This window comes from Fringilla coelebs (genome assembly GCF_963513975.1).
Source record: "Fringilla coelebs genome assembly, chromosome: 1".
Classification (NCBI taxonomy): Eukaryota; Metazoa; Chordata; class Aves; order Passeriformes; family Fringillidae; genus Fringilla; species Fringilla coelebs.
The window spans coordinates 72,088,964-72,106,312 of NC_140028.1; the positions used below are offsets into that span (position 1 = coordinate 72,088,964).

The 17,349-nt window shown below is 37.2% G+C and overlaps 1 protein-coding gene across 1 annotated transcript in view; it reads left to right on the top strand.

The window, feature by feature from the left end:
* Positions 1 to 17,349, top strand: part of ADCY2 (adenylate cyclase 2) — a gene marked incomplete at its 5' end in the record, with an annotated part of 204,281 nt that overhangs the window by 179,633 nt on the left and 7,299 nt on the right. Inside the window, 5 exons of the mRNA XM_084212764.1 lie at positions 3,189 to 3,373; positions 4,876 to 4,960; positions 10,607 to 10,765; positions 15,028 to 15,174; positions 16,259 to 16,366. Of these exons, the coding sequence (XP_084068890.1) occupies positions 3,189 to 3,373; positions 4,876 to 4,960; positions 10,607 to 10,765; positions 15,028 to 15,174; positions 16,259 to 16,366 (684 nt within the window). The remainder of the gene's footprint in view (positions 1 to 3,188; positions 3,374 to 4,875; positions 4,961 to 10,606; positions 10,766 to 15,027; positions 15,175 to 16,258; positions 16,367 to 17,349) is intronic.

A 17,349-nucleotide genomic window follows, 5' to 3' on the forward strand; every position in this document is an offset into this window, starting at 1 on the left:
CTGATCTGAAGAAGATGTCTCAGTGTGAACAAAAGCACAACGGCACATGCAAGAGGAGGGGGAAGGACATTGCTGCAAAAAAGTGGGACCTGTGTCCTAGAGAGCAGTGATTCCTAAAAGGATTACAAAAGACCTGCAGTTGAAAATGTCAAGCCATATATTGTGTCCAAATAGGTCACCTGGGTTAGGGTGAATAAGCTGGTGGCAGCAGGAGGAAATGAGAGTTTCTTCCATCTCTATGGTGAAATAATGAGACCATTACCAAAATGGTGTGTGCTGATTTCATGATTTATAGCTTTTAAAGTATTAAAATAAATTCTTTCATCTATGAAAATTTATCTTTGATAGATTGGCATAAAAAAATTATGCTAAAATTTCACTTCTGGCATTAATAAATGAAAAATTAAAGTTAGCTAAAGATTTTAAAACTTAAAAACATCTCTCAAATAAGAATTGTTTTCATCCCCAGACTCTGCAAATATTTTAGCTGGAAAAAGCTTTAAATTCCTTTCGAGTTACCACTTAAAATTTTTTTCTTTAATCTGAGATTAAAATTTCTCTCTTTTCACTCTGTAAGATATTGAATACTTAGGCTGACAAATGTTTGTTTCCTTAAATTAAAAATTTGTTATTTTGAATCTGTGTGTTAGTTTTAAGGTTTGCTCATGTCAATAAACTTAATGTGATTTATGATAGTAAACCTGACATCTATTGACTGTGTCATCTAAAATGAGTACATAAGAGCTTTGGGAATTACTTTAGCCCCGATTGATTTAAGTTCATTTTGAAGCATAGCAATTTATTTGCCTCCTTCTCTACCCTCAAAATAACTTCTTTGATTAGTTTAGCTTACTTTTTCAAAAGACTTAGTAAAGATTCCTCAGTAAATTATAGTGACATTTTTGTGTTTAGTTTGGGTTAGTTTTGCTATGATGCTTCTGTAGTTTCTGTGTAGTAGAAGTTGATGTGTATATCTGCTCCTGGGACAAAATACAGTTCTGTATCAGTGCTGCCACCTCCACATGAAGTTATAATACTGGCATCTAAAAGATGCAGTTTTGGAATATATTTTATTTGACTAGGAAATGTTTTATAAAATTACTTTGTCCTCAAGTAATTTTTTCTCTATAGACATAAGGGAGTAGAATTCCTTCTTACTTCAGTAAAGATCTTTATACCCACAGAACTGCAGGTCTTAAATTTTAAGAGAAGAGACCAAATGCAGTGAGCTGGATCCCAAGTGCGTACTACCCTGGTGCAAGACACCAGACTTGTGATCCCAGTAGGAAAGACACTCAGATTCTGTAAGGTACTGGTTAAAATACCTTTATTAGCTAGGACAAGAAAGAAAAAGAGAAAAGATGGACGTATGCCCCTTTAGGTGCTGAGAATCTTGATTCATACAGCATGAGGTGCAGATTCTGTCTGTGGAGAGGTTATCCAGGATTTTCCTCTTTTGAGCTGTTGGATTACTTTCTTAAAAAGAAACATTTACACTCACTGCTTCAGCTGTCAGACAAAAGGGCCTCCAAGAGAGCTGGCTGTTGCACCCTTGGTTAAAGCCAAGGCTGCAGAGGTGGCACCATGCTGGTACCAGGCGGGAGCTGCGTGCAGGCTCCTGGGGTGTGACGAGCTGGCCGAGCTGGCTGAGGTTATTCTGGGCTGGGGGATCCCTGAGCAGAGCAGGGGCCTGCACCTGCTCAGCTTCACTGCTCTGTGCATTGCCAGGCTCTGCAGATCTGCTTGTTGCTCACTGAAACACTGCACTGCAATGCAGGGTCTGCATTCTGGAATGTGGGGCTGTGCCGCTCTTATCTAACTCATCCACCCTGGTCTGAAATTTTCAGTCTATTCTATGTACTCATGTGGAACTCTGTCAAAGACTGTTCCACTTGAAAATTTCTGGGTCTTTGTCAAACAGTATTCAGTTGTGGGTTCAAGACTGCCTCTCCTTGGTTTTTTTTGGAAAACTGATTTCAACATTAGAATGCCTTATTGACTCAAAAAAAGGATGCTGCTATTTTTATGTAACCATGAATTTGGACTGTGACCTCCTCTGAAATGCAGCTATCAGAGAAGTTTTATTTTTTGGTGATTCTGAACAATAGTTCCTATCTATTTCTTATTTCAACAAGATCTTTGAGCAAATTACAGTAGCAGCAAAGATTGAGATGGCAGATAAATTCTGTCTGATGGGTGCTGTGAAAATTATCCTTCTTAGTGATCCTCCAAAATTAGTATACAGTGATTCAGGTTCTGTCAAAAGTGCTGCCATCAACAAGTCAACAGTAGTCTGAAAATAGATTGGCTAGAAATAGAATGCATTGTAGTTTAAGAAAAGAAACTTCCTTGCAAGGTGCAGTACTGTAATTTTCAGGAAGCATTTCTGGCAAAGGGGTTGCATATTAAAGACTAAGATAATGATTCTAGAGATGATTCCTCTTTTAGCATTAATTTTGATGCTGTAATCAATTTCCAGGAAGTATTAAAAGAAAATATTTTCCCAGGAATTTAACTTCAACTATACATATTTTTGTTGATATGTATGACATAGGAAAGAAAAGGCTTTGTTTTTTTTGGTTTTTTTTTTTTAGCAATTGAATGTGTTCTTATACGGTTATTACTCCACAGGATTTGAGAGATTTTTTTATATTTATATTATGCATAGGCCCTGTTAATAGCTTTGTATTTTTCCTATCCTAGCTGTTTATAAAATTGCATATCTATGAGATTCATAACTGTGTACTGCATCAGTTTATAACAGCTGCAAATATAGGCAATGAAATTGCTGCTTCAGGCCTTTAGACATTTTACCTTGACCCAAATGCTAGCAAGACATGCAGGGTAATCCTGGGACTCAAGCATGAATGAAAATTTTACAGTGGAACAGGAGTAAATCTTATGTCAGTCTGCTGGCAAGAGACTCCTACATTAGATTTCAACACCAGTAGTGGTATCCCACAAATGTAGATGAGTAAATCAAAAGTGTCAAAGGGTGAAAATTAAGGAGCATAAATTTATTTTTATTGGCTGTCTATAAACCATAGTGTCCCAGATTGTGATGGATTGCACACTTCAGTGGTCAATCAATGATTTGTTTTTTAAAGTAGCCCGAGCATTTTATTATGCATGATTTCCTACTCAAGAGCCAAATTCTAAATATTTTCCATTTGATTTCTCTTTGCCAGTATTTTATATACAGCTGCATATTAGGGCTCATTTCCTGTTCTGTTTTCCTGAGGATAAATTATGAGTTGAAAATGGTAATAATGTTGATTGCATTGGTGGGCTACAATGTTATCCTTCTGCACACTCATGGGCCCATGCTGGATGACTACAGCAAATTTATGTATGCAATGGCACCTCTTAGAAGGTAGGTGGCTAACTCCAGTCTTTCTGAAGTTCAATACTACCCATGGTAGCTCTTATGTCATGGAACACACGTGTTTGGCTGTGTAATCTGAGTCACAGTGTAAAATCATTGTCATGCTGCAGCTAATATTTGATTTAATGTCACACCACAGAGAATTGGAATAAAAGGAGTCTGGACAAGGCATTTAAATCACACACTATAGGAAATAGAGTATGGATTAATTTGCATTGTTGTCACAAAGGGCACTACAAGAAGTCATCACCAGGTTTGTTAAGGCCTCAGGCTGCACATCATTAAGCTTTTAGGGCATATTTGCTACAAGCTGAAGAAAATCAGCTTCCTCAAGACTAATATATAGTCTGAAATGCTTACAAAAAAAGTGTTAGTGATTGAACAAATTAGTAGACCAACAGTATTGATATTTTTAAATTTTATTTTGCTGTGCCTGTGCATTTGTATCTTAAGTTTTTAGTGAGACTGCTGAAATCTTTGTTACAGCTGATAATATGTAAGACCAAAATTATGACTCCAGTTCTTGTTATTGCTGTGTAAAATAATTTTTGGACAGCTGTAATTTCTACCTCATTTTTAAAACAAAGAGGTGATTCTCTTCTGTGTAGGCCAAGTGTATGGCATATGCCACTCCAGAAAATCTGGATATTCAGATTGTAGTTTCAATATCATTTTTCCTGTGCTGTAGCAATCTTGGAAAAGGATCTCATTTGAAAATTTGGGGGAAAAAAAAAAGTGTATGTTTTCTTTGCACTTAGATCTAAAGATTAAATGAACAAACCCAAGTCTTTGTTTCCATTTTATTAATGGAAAGAATATGTGTGTGATGGTTTGGAGAACCAGGAGACAGGATAGATTGAGCTTGTGCTTCTGACAGCCTTGATTTTGTCAGCCAAGCTCTGCGGCTGTTGGTATTTTCCTTCCTAAATCTCTTACTAAGGTTCTTGTTTCAGAGGCATCAATAGGAGAGTTCTAGTGTGAACTGTTTTCCATTGCCTTTAGTGACTTTTGCCAAAGCAGAGTTTTTAATAAACTCTTTACAAGATCTAGTTTGTGCCTCCTCAGGAGAAAAGGTATCTTGGGAGATAGGTGCTTTAGTTTCTTTTTCTGTATATTCATTGGATATGGTCAAGCTCTCCACAATGGAAATAGTGTTATTGCATTAAAAAATCTATTTTTATTCTACTTGTATAGAATAAGCCAAAAATGCTCTCCATTTGCATGTAAAAAAGGACATTATTTTCCTAAATCCTTATCTTATTATTGGACTTCAAAATGTAGGCACATTTGCAAAGACTATTGTAGAGGTAATTAAATCTACATAATATAAATAATGATATTTTATAAAATAATATATTGTATCATATTTAAATGTTCTTAGTTTATGTACCAAAAAGTAGTACATATAAATTGTGGTCTTATTTTTGTGCTTGAAGTAATATTTGTTTAACTTTTGAGCAGCCTGCTTTACTTATGTTTTTATTTTATAGGCCAGGAATACTGAAGGACCTGAAGACAATGGGCTCCATTTCCTTGTTCATATTCTTCATCACATTACTGGTTTTGGGTAGACAGGTAAGATGCACACTTCTCTTCACCTGCACCAGTGGACGCAATGCCAGCTGCCACACGCAGCCTGTCACCTTCTCAAAGAAACACCTTTGTCCTGTTCTTTCCATACCCTTGCAAAGGAGTGTCAGGAGCATCTACAACATTATATTCTTTCTTGCCTTCCAATGCACCCTTAAAACTCAGCAGTAACTATCACTGACACTATGCTGATAGTGTGCTGTGACTATTGCTTCTCATTGTGACCAATACTGGCTCCTAGCTTCCTGGCTTGTTCCCATCTGTCTGCATCCATCTGCTGTCTCCCTGGCTGCTTAATTGCAAGCTATTTTCTTCACAGTTATTACAATTTGCTGCAGACACAGACACAATACATTGTGCACACAGAAGTGTACCACATGCTGAGGCCACGGTTGCAATAAAACTGTGACCCAACAGGAAGCTGCTCTTTTTATGACCCAGTTGTGCTTTTCCAGAACAAATGTGATGGCAATGGTCTTACCCTGTGCTAAGCTGAGGGGAGATGCAAGGGCAGTTCTTTCTCCAAATCCTCAGGCTCGTACAGGATTCGTGGCTAAAAGATGCAATTCCAGCCCGTTGTGCCAGAACCATGCAGTGCACAAAACAGGGCTCTGAAACAGAAGAGGCAATCCATGTGAGATCTCATGGACAGCCTGAGCCTTCACAGACTGCAGCCTTGTGAAGGACTTTATCCCAAATCATTCATTTACATCCCCTAAATCATTCATTTACATTACAACATCTCAAAAGCTAATGACTGTCATTTAAGTTGCCTTGCAGGCCCTGCAGGTTACTACACAAAATATTCTTATCTGGCAGTTTCTGCAGTATTTATTGTAGTGGGGAACGTCCTTCTTGATTTAGAAATAGCATTCTTCATCTGCCTTGTCAGTAGAGCACTTAGAGTTTGTTCATTTGATGGTGGTGACAGAGTGGAGCACAGCTACTTTCCCTTCAGAAAGAGGGAGAAGTTCTTCATCCCATCAGTGGAGAATCTTTAGTCCCTGTCAACCCAAGTTTCAGATGGAGGCAAAGGGTGCAAAACCAAGATTAAAGGAGAGAAGGAATATCATCTTCACTGGGAAAGGGAAGACTTCTTGCTGGGTTCAGTCACATCAACAAGGAAGTTTGTTCTGCGCGCAGCTACGTGTGTTCTCTGTCACACCAACTAAGAGATTATTGTATAATGGAAAAAGTCTTCATTTTCAGAGCTCTAGGTGCAGGATCCTTGTCGTGATAGCACTTATTTGTAACTTTTCAGTCTTCTGCCTTTGATTTTTCTAACTTATTCTCCCTTAAAGAAGGAGAAAAAAGCTTCTGCATTTTCAAATGCTTTCAAGCAAAGTCTAAAATGGAAAATGTTATGGACTAATTTTAATACATACCTGGCATAAGACCTGCCTTTTAAAGTTACTGTTGGTGATATTGATTGGTAGCAAATGCTTGGAAGAAGAATAGGGGAGGAAATCAATCTGCATAGAGTGACCTGTTCACGGACAGACACTTCCCACCTTCTGCCAGTTAGTGTTTCTGTGGCCATGTTTAATAGCTATTGGCTGTTCTACTTTCTGTTTCACTGTCTGATCCCCTTTTAACCCATTTTGTCTTCTTGGCGTTCCCAGCACTGATAATGAATTTCACAGTTTGATAAAAATTCATGTGATGGTGTCTGTTTTTCTGTTTTTAAACTTCCTCTTTTCTACTTTTATTGAGTGGCACTTGTAGGATGCTGTTGAGCCATCTTGGCAGTGTCAACAAAGTCAAATTCTTCCTTACCCTTCTTCCACAGAGGGTAACATGCAAGTAATTTCTCTGTAAGTTATTACATTTTTTTGCAGATAATATGTACTTCTCTTTTTTATATCTGATTGTTTTAAAAATGCTAAAGATAATAGCACTGATGAAAAGGATGGCCTTTCTACTTCCCTTCAGCTGCCATTGATGCTTCTCTGTCCCCAGGAGGAGTAACCAAAACATTCATCCAAACAAAAGGTGGATGTTTTCCTGCCAGCCTAGCTCTGTGAATATGCTCACCACTGGTCATAGAGATGCCTCTCCTGAATCAAAAGCAGAGGCAGGGGATCAGTGCCTCTGGTTCAGTGGGGATGAAGAGAGGAAGAGTTAGTATATCATTACATGGTTTATGATGCTAGCATCCCCTCTGGAAGAAGCAGACCTTCTCTCAGCTGCTTATTCTTATCCGTCTCCTCATTCATACTGGCCCAGCTCACTGTGTAGACGCAGAGTGGATCAAAATAGGGAAATGGTCAGGATTAAAAATTAATCCTGCAGAAGTGGTTGGTTTTGAGGCAGATCTATTTTCAAGATTTATAGTGTGGCCACAGCAATGCTTGTGCCAGAAGAATGGAGATGAACAGAAAAAAGCGAGGTGGAAAAAGCAGAAGTGTTTTTTTTTTTTTTGATGGCCCTGCCAGCATAGGTGACAACCATTTCCTGACACTGTGATGAAGTGACTCATTTCACCCTGCATACAGAGTTACTTGATAATGGGCTGGCAACAGGCAGACAATGTGTTGAGAATGGGGATTCTTCCACCCTTCCCAGGAGAATCCAGACTGGTGTGGGCTTCACTGTGTAAGGAGCGTGCTCACTTTTAAACACGGTTGAACACTAAATCTCTCTTATGATCTGCTTTGAATCCAGTATTCTCATAGCCTGTGAATTCCTTTCTCAACAGTCCCTAAAATATTATGTGTCCCGTTCCTCTGTAGGTCAGCTGTATAGTCTTCCATGATTGATTATATTGTAGTTATCCACACTGAATTTCTTTAGTAGTTTTACTGCTGAGGTGCTTGTGGCAGCTTCCCAGAGCTGTAAAAACTGTTTCTTTGTTGTCTCTGTTCTGTTTTTAGAAAGCTTTTATTTTGTGAGGGAATTCTTGTCTTTTTGAATGAAGTAGTCTCTTCAAGAGCCCGTTCTGAAAGAATTCAATGAAAACTTATTTCAAATTTCACTGCAAGTCACATGACCGTTTAGTTCTTTGTAGTAGATGTTTACAGAAAGTATGTAAACTCATCCAGTTGTATCAGCATTAGCCCGTATATCTAAATAGCTCTTTTCCTTAGCATTTACTGGGGTTTTTTTACAAAGTACCTTGCTCTCTTTTTCCAGCTTTTTTTCCAAAGACTTGCCTTATATCCCTACCCTTTGTCAGTTCTCTAACACTCTGTTTGTCTTGACTGATCAGGATAAGTTTCATATCATGCAAACAAGCCAACACAAAAACCACCACTACCACAATTCAAAATAAGTTAATAAGCTAGTGCTCTTCGCTTTTTGAAATATGATATGATGACTTTTCTAATTTCAAAGCAAATTGTAGAATACATTCTGATTTTTCTTTGCTGATCTCTGAATTCTCTTTGCCCTTTTTTGGAGCAGCCTAAATTTAATTCAGTAAAGAATAAGGTAGTAAATAAATTATCTTTTTAATACTAGCTTTTAAAGAAGAAACATATTTTTGAAAACTTCACTTAGCTATCACCTTTTCTTTTTCACTATAAAGTTGGTACAATCTATGGATACTTAATTTCAGCAGGCATCCATGTTACTTTTGTCAATTTATGCTAAGAATTTTGACATCCCAGGGTTTTACTAGATTTTTTCTGCATGAATACCATTTATGGCATTTGAATTTACTATGTGTATTTATATTTATACTAATCCAAGTTCTTTGATGTATAAATATCTAACATATATATTAAAAAACATTTCTAAAAAAGTGACTGCATGTATTTTGCATTATGTGGATGGTTCTGAAAAAAATCCCTATTCATGACCTCAAGCTTTATAATTGCCATTTAATTTAATACAGGCACAATGACAGGGCAACAATAAAATCTTATTTCTGAATTCCTGCAAAAATCTGTTCTCAGGTTCTCTGTACCTTTATGATTGTCTGTACAAGTATTTAAGTCTCTGCCCACTCTTATTTTGCTTATATATCCCAAATATCCTTTAGTAACATATAATTATTTAAAATATCCAGCTTGTTTGCTTATTTGACTCTCAAAGTCCAGATTTCTGCGATGCAGCATGATCCATGCTAAGATGTCAAGACCCCTTTTACTTTCAGAAGAATGTCACCTTTGAGTCAGAATAGCCAGAATATTTCTTTTGCGGTGCATTTGAGGTCTGCATTCTGTCCTTAGTGGTATCAGTATCAGCACAAAGGGAGTATGTTAACAGTGATTTCATGTGATGGATGTTCTCTTTCAGTTTTGTAATTAAATATTTAAATAGTACCTGGCCCTTATCAACCAATTCCAAGGAAACCTTTCAGTTTTGTAATTAAATATTTAAATAGTACCTGGCCCTTATCAACCAATTCCAAGGAAACCTGAGTATATTTCTCTTTATGCATTTAAGCAGAGGAATCATTTTCTTCTTACTGTTTTTTCATCATGCAGGTATTTGGCAGATACAGTTTTGCTTCATCAGTTTTTTTTTCTTTCATTGCCTTTTAAAGGCTTGCCAAATCATTTTAATCACCTAATTTCAACTTTCTACTCTTATCTTAGGCAGTGATCTCAGTAGAATACCTGTGAATCATTTTGAGCTGTGACAGCCACTGTCCAGTCAGAAGGACTACTCTCATTTTTTATGTCAATGCTTACCAACTGCTAATACCTGTAGCTAGCACTTTTAAGTTTTTCTATAGTAAGATTGCCACCATAATCATATTCTCCTGGTTAACAACATAGTCTGATAGTGTTAAACCATTAAGACTACGTTGAAATAGCTCTTGATTTTTATCAGGTTAAATGAGATAGGCCGGAGGAGGCTTTACTGTGGAAATAATGCCATAGAATTCACAACAACACCTTGACAATATTGAAAGGAAGTGGAGAGAGCTCCACAAAAGTACAGTTTTATTAATTTTTCACAACCTTGAAATTTGATCTCAAAATATACTGATACTCCAAGGATGTTGTGTATCTTCATGTAGTTCCAGGTATTGTTGTTGTGGTTACTGGAAAGCTACTCTGAAAACTCTGGGACAAAAAGGCAGGATAAAATACTACAGATAGGAGTGTAAAACCAACCAACCAAGCGACCAAAAAAGAGAGCAACTAACAAAACCAAAACTCAACTGAATTGGCCCAACATACTGGGCCATTTTTGACAGTCTGATGATGATTTGATATACTGAATGTATAATATATCAGTAGGCTGATTTCTTTTTGCCAGGCTGGTTGCATGGTGTAGGTTCAAATTAGTAAAAATTAGGGTCTTCCTAAAATGCCCATTATTGCAAGTGAAATTCTGCACTTGCAAAATAATATTAAGTTGCAAAACTATACATTGTTTCCATTACAGTGTTTGATTTCTGGAATGAATTTCTACTCAAGTTTAACAGTGGCTAAATAAATCTTCCATTGTTTAAGGCACCTTGCAACTTTTTTTTCTCATGGGCCTTTTTGCTGGATTTGATAAAATGTATGTCACAAAATGTATGCTTGGGGTGTGACTTCTGTGGGATCTGGAATTATATTTGAGTAGTCAAATAATTGTAGGGTTTGTGTACTGTGCTTATTTTGTCTCTTAAACCTGTACTCCAGCAGGACAAGATGCCTATTGTTTCTTTACTTCTGTGTCCTCTTGTAACAGAATGAATATTACTGTAGGTTAGACTTCCTGTGGAAGAACAAGTTCAAAAAAGAGCGGGAGGAGATTGAAACCATGGAGAACCTCAATCGGGTGCTTCTGGAGAATGTGCTTCCAGCCCACGTAGCGGAACACTTCTTGGCAAGGAACCTGAAGAATGAGGTCAGCTGTCTCTGTATATCCTCTACTCTGTAAGAAAGCAGTGTATCCTGGAAATACCACTTAATGCTGTTTTGAACAGTAGGTCCTTACAGTGAAAATATAAATTTACAGACACTTTCATTTCCCCTTTCTCTCCTGTAAGGTTTGTTTTACAGCACTGATTAATGCACTATAAAACCCTGAAATAAAAAGGTGAGATTTTCTTAAGTGGCAATGCACTTTGCCTATTGAAGGATGGTAAAAATAGGTGAGGAGGAGGAAGAACAGAATGGCTGAATCAACATGGGTTTAATTTTAAATCATATGCATTCAGATACTTTTTCCTCCATGATCAGAGTGGAGTTGCAGCCGGGTTCTGAATTTTCTTCTGTTCACTGGACAGCTTGTTTATTGGAGTGAAAATTAACCTTTTCCCTGAAATAGAGGCTATATTAATTCTGGAAAGATGTTCTGAACACTGAATTACCTGTTTATTCACTGCTTAATGGACCTAATCCAAGCACCAAAAAAGTCACCCAAAAGATCCATCTTTACTTTTCTGGAAATTAGATTTGCTCCTAATAGTCCTTTACAGTAATAATAAAGCAAAAAAAAAAATATATATATATATATATACAAATCTATTTAGAGAAAGTAACAGCTATAGAGATCTTAAAAGTAAGATTTTTAATTACTTATGCCTGCCAAATATTGTTTCAAAGAAGACAAAAGAGGGCAGAGGGCAGATTTAGGGATTCATATTTGATCTCCTGAGCCGAAAAGGACATCATCTTCCTTTTCACTGTGGTTTGCATTAAGCAGTACTAATCAGGACTGCATTTCAATACTTTAGTATTCCCTGCAAATATTCACTTGGTAGCTAACAAAAATTGCTGTGGGGTTCCTTTGAATGCAGTGAAAATTTTGGCTGGAAGCCAAGTTGACTCAGCTCCAGTTCTCAGTTAAAGCATTAAACACAGCAAACCATCAGGAGATTGCTTTCTTGATTATGTGATACTCCACCTCAGCTTCCCAGCAGAGCAACACCATCTGCTTACCTTTGTATCAGCTACCAGATTTATCTTGTCACCCCTCAAGATTTTACTTAATTTATGAAGCATGGAAATTGTAAAGTGCTGAGCTCCCCAACTCATCATGTCAGGTGAAGTAAAAATGATTTGACATGCTTTTAATGACATTCCTTGAAAAAAAAAACCAAAAAACCAAACTCAAGTTGTTCCTTGTTTTGTTTCTTTCAGCAGTTTTCAATGGAAGGCCCTTTCAAATCTCTGGAAGTATTCAGGAATATGAGTATCTGCCATGTCTTTAGATTGTTTCAATATCAGCAAGGTTCTGTTGTAGATACAGATGTTAGGGCAGATTAGGCCTTTGTTTTCTCTGTGTGGATACCTAAGTCAACAGATATTACATTGAAATTTGTCCACATTTTCCTTAGCTGCAAACATTCAAGTTAGTATAGTTTTATGTTTGTTCTTTTCTGTTTAAAACAGATTCTGAGATTAAGAAAATGGATGAATATTCTATTTCCAAATACTACTTCCCTTAGTATTTTATGCATGCAGCTGTATATGGAGAAAAGGGAACACAAAGTGCTGCTGAAAAGCAGGCAGGAGAAATGAAAAGGGAAAAAGTGAGTGGATGAATGACAACTGGGAGCAGTTGGACTGTAGTTTCAAATGACCAACAAAGGTCTTTTTATAACAAGATATATATATATATTGACTCATCCTAATACAGCAAAAGCAAAATTCCTTCAGAGCAAATAATAAAGGTTTGTTTGTCTTACCAGAACCTCCTGAGCTGCGTTCTGCTTGTAGTCTGCATGCTGGATTCAAGACACATTGTTTTCCAACTGAAAGACAGGCTCAAATCTAAAATGAAAAGCAGGAAACAGGGCCAGGCTTTAATATATCTGCACCTGGCTTTTGCAGCTTTCTCCTTAATGCTTTTATCCTTCAGATTCCCTATTAGTAAAATGTGCTTGGGAGCTTTTGTGCTGCAAGATAACTGGCAAGCCCATCACTGAGCAGGAGAAGTTATGCTTTATTAGCTACAGAATGGAGCTAGTATCTTACAGCAAAAATTCTGCCCCAGAGAAGCTGACCACCATACCCTTCCAAGGGATAGAACTGGACTGGTTTGCCTTCTCTATCCCAGGAAGATCTTCAGGCAGTGAAGATGAGGGGACAGTAAAAGGAACATACTTGCAGAATTTCAGATGGTATTAAAGAGGAAAAAGAAAAGGATTGAATCCAAAAGACAGGATGATTTTATTTTTGTTAAAATAAGAGAAGCTGTTCCTTCCTAGAATAGTATGGCACTTAATTTTCTGGCTACACATTTTGGAGAGTACTGTCTCAAGAGAAGAACTCTCAGGAAAATTAAGGCACTCGATTATAACATCCTTTATTATTATGATCAAAATAAACAAGATGGGGATGACTCCTTAAAATTCCCTAAAATTTATTGTGATAGTCACAATTACTAATTATCTGGTTATAAATAGTGCCACTTGTTGTTGTTTCCATGATGGTGCTATGTTATTGAGCATTAGTGGGGAAGGATATTGCCCCAGTATTAGATAGGAAGAAGGATAATTGGGTCGCTATAATTAAAATGAAGTTACAGGGAAGATGACCTGAGAAAATAGAAGTAAATCTGAGTTAACCACGGAATGTAGCCTCTATACCTTGTTCAGGAAATACCCCACTGCCCATCCAGAAGCCACTCTGGCAGTTGCTCCTGCACCACCTGAGAAAGGACCAGATTCCCTTCACAGTGGGCAGCTCCAGCGAGCCAACAGGTGCCCTACTTGACTCCCCACACACCACATACTCATAGTCAGACCAGATTTCCTTACTGGCTTGACCCGTGGGCTTCCCGCAGCAGAGTCTCAAAAATCTGGATTTAATCATGGTGCAACAAGAGAATAACAGCTGGAGTTGTGAATCAATGTATTCCATCCCTACAGCATACAGTTGTGATGGAGCTTCAGCAATGCTGTGGGTATAAAATCCCTAGAAAATACAGGAGGCACAAAAATCTAGTAATAAAAAATTTATCTCCTCCAGCTGCACGTGTTCCTTCCTGTCCATCGTTATTTTCATGTTTGCTCAGAAAATTCCCTCACACCTGTGATGGGATGAAGCAGTCAGCAGTTTTCCCATAGTTCTGTTATTTTTCAGTTACACATCAGCAGTAAAGATCCATTATGTCTGTGCACATCTGTGTACAGACACACCACATTCTTCCAAAAGGACACACTGACTGTCAAAATTGCAAAACCCAAGCTTTGCTAAGTAAAAAGGGAAATAATATCTTATGCTTCTTGAACTCACAGAATAAATCCTTTTCATGTGAGTATTGAAATCCCTTGTTACTTGAAGGTAGTTTTACATTAAAGTAGATAGCAGCCTGATTTATTGCTATGTCTACCTTTGTGTACAGATGTTATTTCTTTTTTATGTGTAAGTTTAATAAACTTTCTTTATTTCTATCATTTTGTGAGGATATGAATTTGTCCTGAAAGAAGAGATAGCCTAATGTTCAAGGGCAGTGGAGAGGAATGTGAAGGGGGTAGTGGGAGGTGGTCATTTTTAGCACCAGAATCTTTCTGTGGAGTAGAGATGCTCTCATTTCAGTGGTCATAGAAGGCAGTTCAGACTCTGTTATAAGTAAGTTTCAGTTCAGTTGAATTCTTTCTTTTTGGCCCAGCTAGCTCCTTGATATGCAAAAGAAAGGATAATTATTTTGTCCTCTTAGGCATATTGTCATTTTAGGTTAGGAACTATCAATCAGGGTCGTTTTGCATTATGCGTTTGTAGTACATTGAGTTTGCGATTTTGGTTCAGTTTTTTAGTTAGTACAATAACAAACTAATAATAAATTGGATATTGTTTTGCAAAATACATTTTCAGCCATGCAAGCCAGACTAAATTCTCTTCATAAAAAGTCTCAGAGATGGGCCCTATCTAATGAATTAGTGCACATTTTGTTTTCACAAAGTTAATGTTCAGGAAGAAAACAAAATCATTACAGTATTTTCAGCTTTATATGTTAAGTCTCTTTTATGAACAGGTTTATGCATTATTTTAAATTAATAAATGCAGCTAAATGCAAAAAAAATCCAACCTCCATCTTAAGGCATTCCAACTACTACAGCACCTCTGTTTTTAGATCCTGGATACTGCATGTTAATAAGGAAAGTTATTTACTGCTGGGTGTGATAATTTTTTTTTCTTCCATTGTTTTCTTTTGGACAGGATCTGTATCACCAGTCATATGACTGCGTCTGTGTCATGTTTGCCTCTGTTCCGGACTTCAAGGAATTTTACACAGAATCTGATGTAAATAAGGAAGGGTTGGAATGTCTCAGGCTGCTAAATGAGATCATTGCGGACTTTGATGATGTATGTACCAACAACAGTGATTGATACATGGTTTCAATCTTACTAACTCACGATATGCAACAGTCAGAAAACATACTAGAAGGGGAGAGTGGAAGAGCTGTCAGAAAATACTTACAGGGACTATTAAAGGAAAAATAGATTTATGTGGGATAAATCAGATATTGATCTCACATCATATTCAATTGCTTTTGATTTCCTATAATGAAAATCATATGAGTTTGTTTTTTTTTTTTTTTTCCCATTAGCTGCAGCTCTTGACAGTTACATTACATGCCATGGATTAACCATAGGTTCTGAATATGAATGTCTAAAGTCAGGTATAACCTAAAGTCAGGTATAACCTTTGTGTTATACCTGACCTGCACTGATGATTTGATACACAAGCAAATCAAAGGATTATAAAAGTTGCAATGTTCCATTCTCTGAAGTCACAAGCAAGTAGAGAGTATGACTACAGATGGATTGGGAAAAGACATCTATAAAGGCCTCACTGAGAACAGTATCTCTCTATAGGGAAGTTATTAGTGATGAAGATACCAGTAAAAAGTATTAAAATCGTGTCATGACTCAGAGAGCAGAGTCTGGATTTGTGGATCTGCAGCTATAGAGGGTATTTTAGCAGCAAACACATTTGGAGAGCACTGGGTGTCCAGTGTTCAAAACAAACTGGGATATATGTACTAAAATCCTGTTGGCATGGAGTACTCCACTGGCATGGAATGGATGCTTACTTTCAGAAAGCTGCCCAAAGCTTAACTGTTGGCTGGCATGGTGATCCAGTTCCCATATCACAGGAGTGCGAAGTCTAGTGACTTTTAAAAATTGTATGTAAAATAAGACGGAATTTATTCTCACTACTATAAATTTCATTCTTTTATAGTAAAAAGTTATTTTAGTAGACAAATTCCTTTTCCTTGGAGTTCTGTAACTATTTTTTTATCCATCCTTAAGTCCCTCATCCTGTATATATTTGTGAAACCATTTGAAGTCCATACAGAAACTGTTCTAAGACTTGATTCTCTGATTGGTGTTAGACTAACAGGGCTGCTGATCTGAATAATGAATGACTGTCCTTGTTTTACAGTTATTGTCAAAGCCAAAGTTCAGTGGAGTTGAAAAGATAAAGACCATTGGAAGCACTTACATGGCAGCAACAGGACTCAGTGCTACACCCAACCAAGAACAGTGTCAGGTACAGGAAAACATGTTTCTGCTTAATAAAAAGCATATTCAAATGAAGGCTAAAATTTTGTTCATTAAGCTGCAGGTTATGTATAATAATGTGGCCTAGTTTTTTCTTATTAGCATAGATTGTATTTTACTGGACAAGTATATACTTTAGTATATACTCTGTGAATTTTTCTTCACATTGCAGTTTGAAAATGCCACCTCTGTATTTGCTAAAACAGGCCTTCTACTCTGAATACAGTAGAGCATTTCATTCCTGTGTGTTGCATCAGGACTGGATTTACAGAGCATACAAAAGATTGCAAGAATTAAAGTTTTCCATTGTGAGCTGTGAGGAATGATTTGCCTTACTAACTATACACTTTTAGAACCCTCAGACTCAGTATTGAGAATATGTTCCTTTGTTTCTAGTTTCCTTAATATGGTAGGATTAGGAACTGCAGTCAGTGGAAATCCAGATCAGGGAAGCTGGTTCATATTCAAAAACCTTGCCTCTGCCATGATCTTTAGAGTACTATAGGTTAGCGACAGAGAGATAGCAATTAAGAATCAACACAATCTCTGCTAAGGATTAATGTGCTCTTGCCAAACTCATGTTCCTTCTAAACACAAGCAATTACTACATGAACTATAGACCCTAAGGATTCTGAGGACAAAGAGTTGTTTTAAATTAGCTCTGACATTTAATGCAGGGAGGTAAAGGAGATGAAGAAAATGCAGAACTGCAGACCGAAGATGTGAAGACATAGAGAGCTCTCAATCACAACTAAAACTAGAGTGTGCAGAGGAAGAAATTTATCATTTGAATTATTTCCACAATCAGGAGATCCACAGTTTAGCATTCCTTTGGTGATTTAGTTCATATTCTCAAAAGAAACCCACCAGAACTCAGCAGCCGATTCCCAAAGATGCACAGATCCTGCAGTATCTAGTGAGGCAGTGACTGACTGCTAGACATACTGCTGGGAACCACCCCCAGTTAAAACA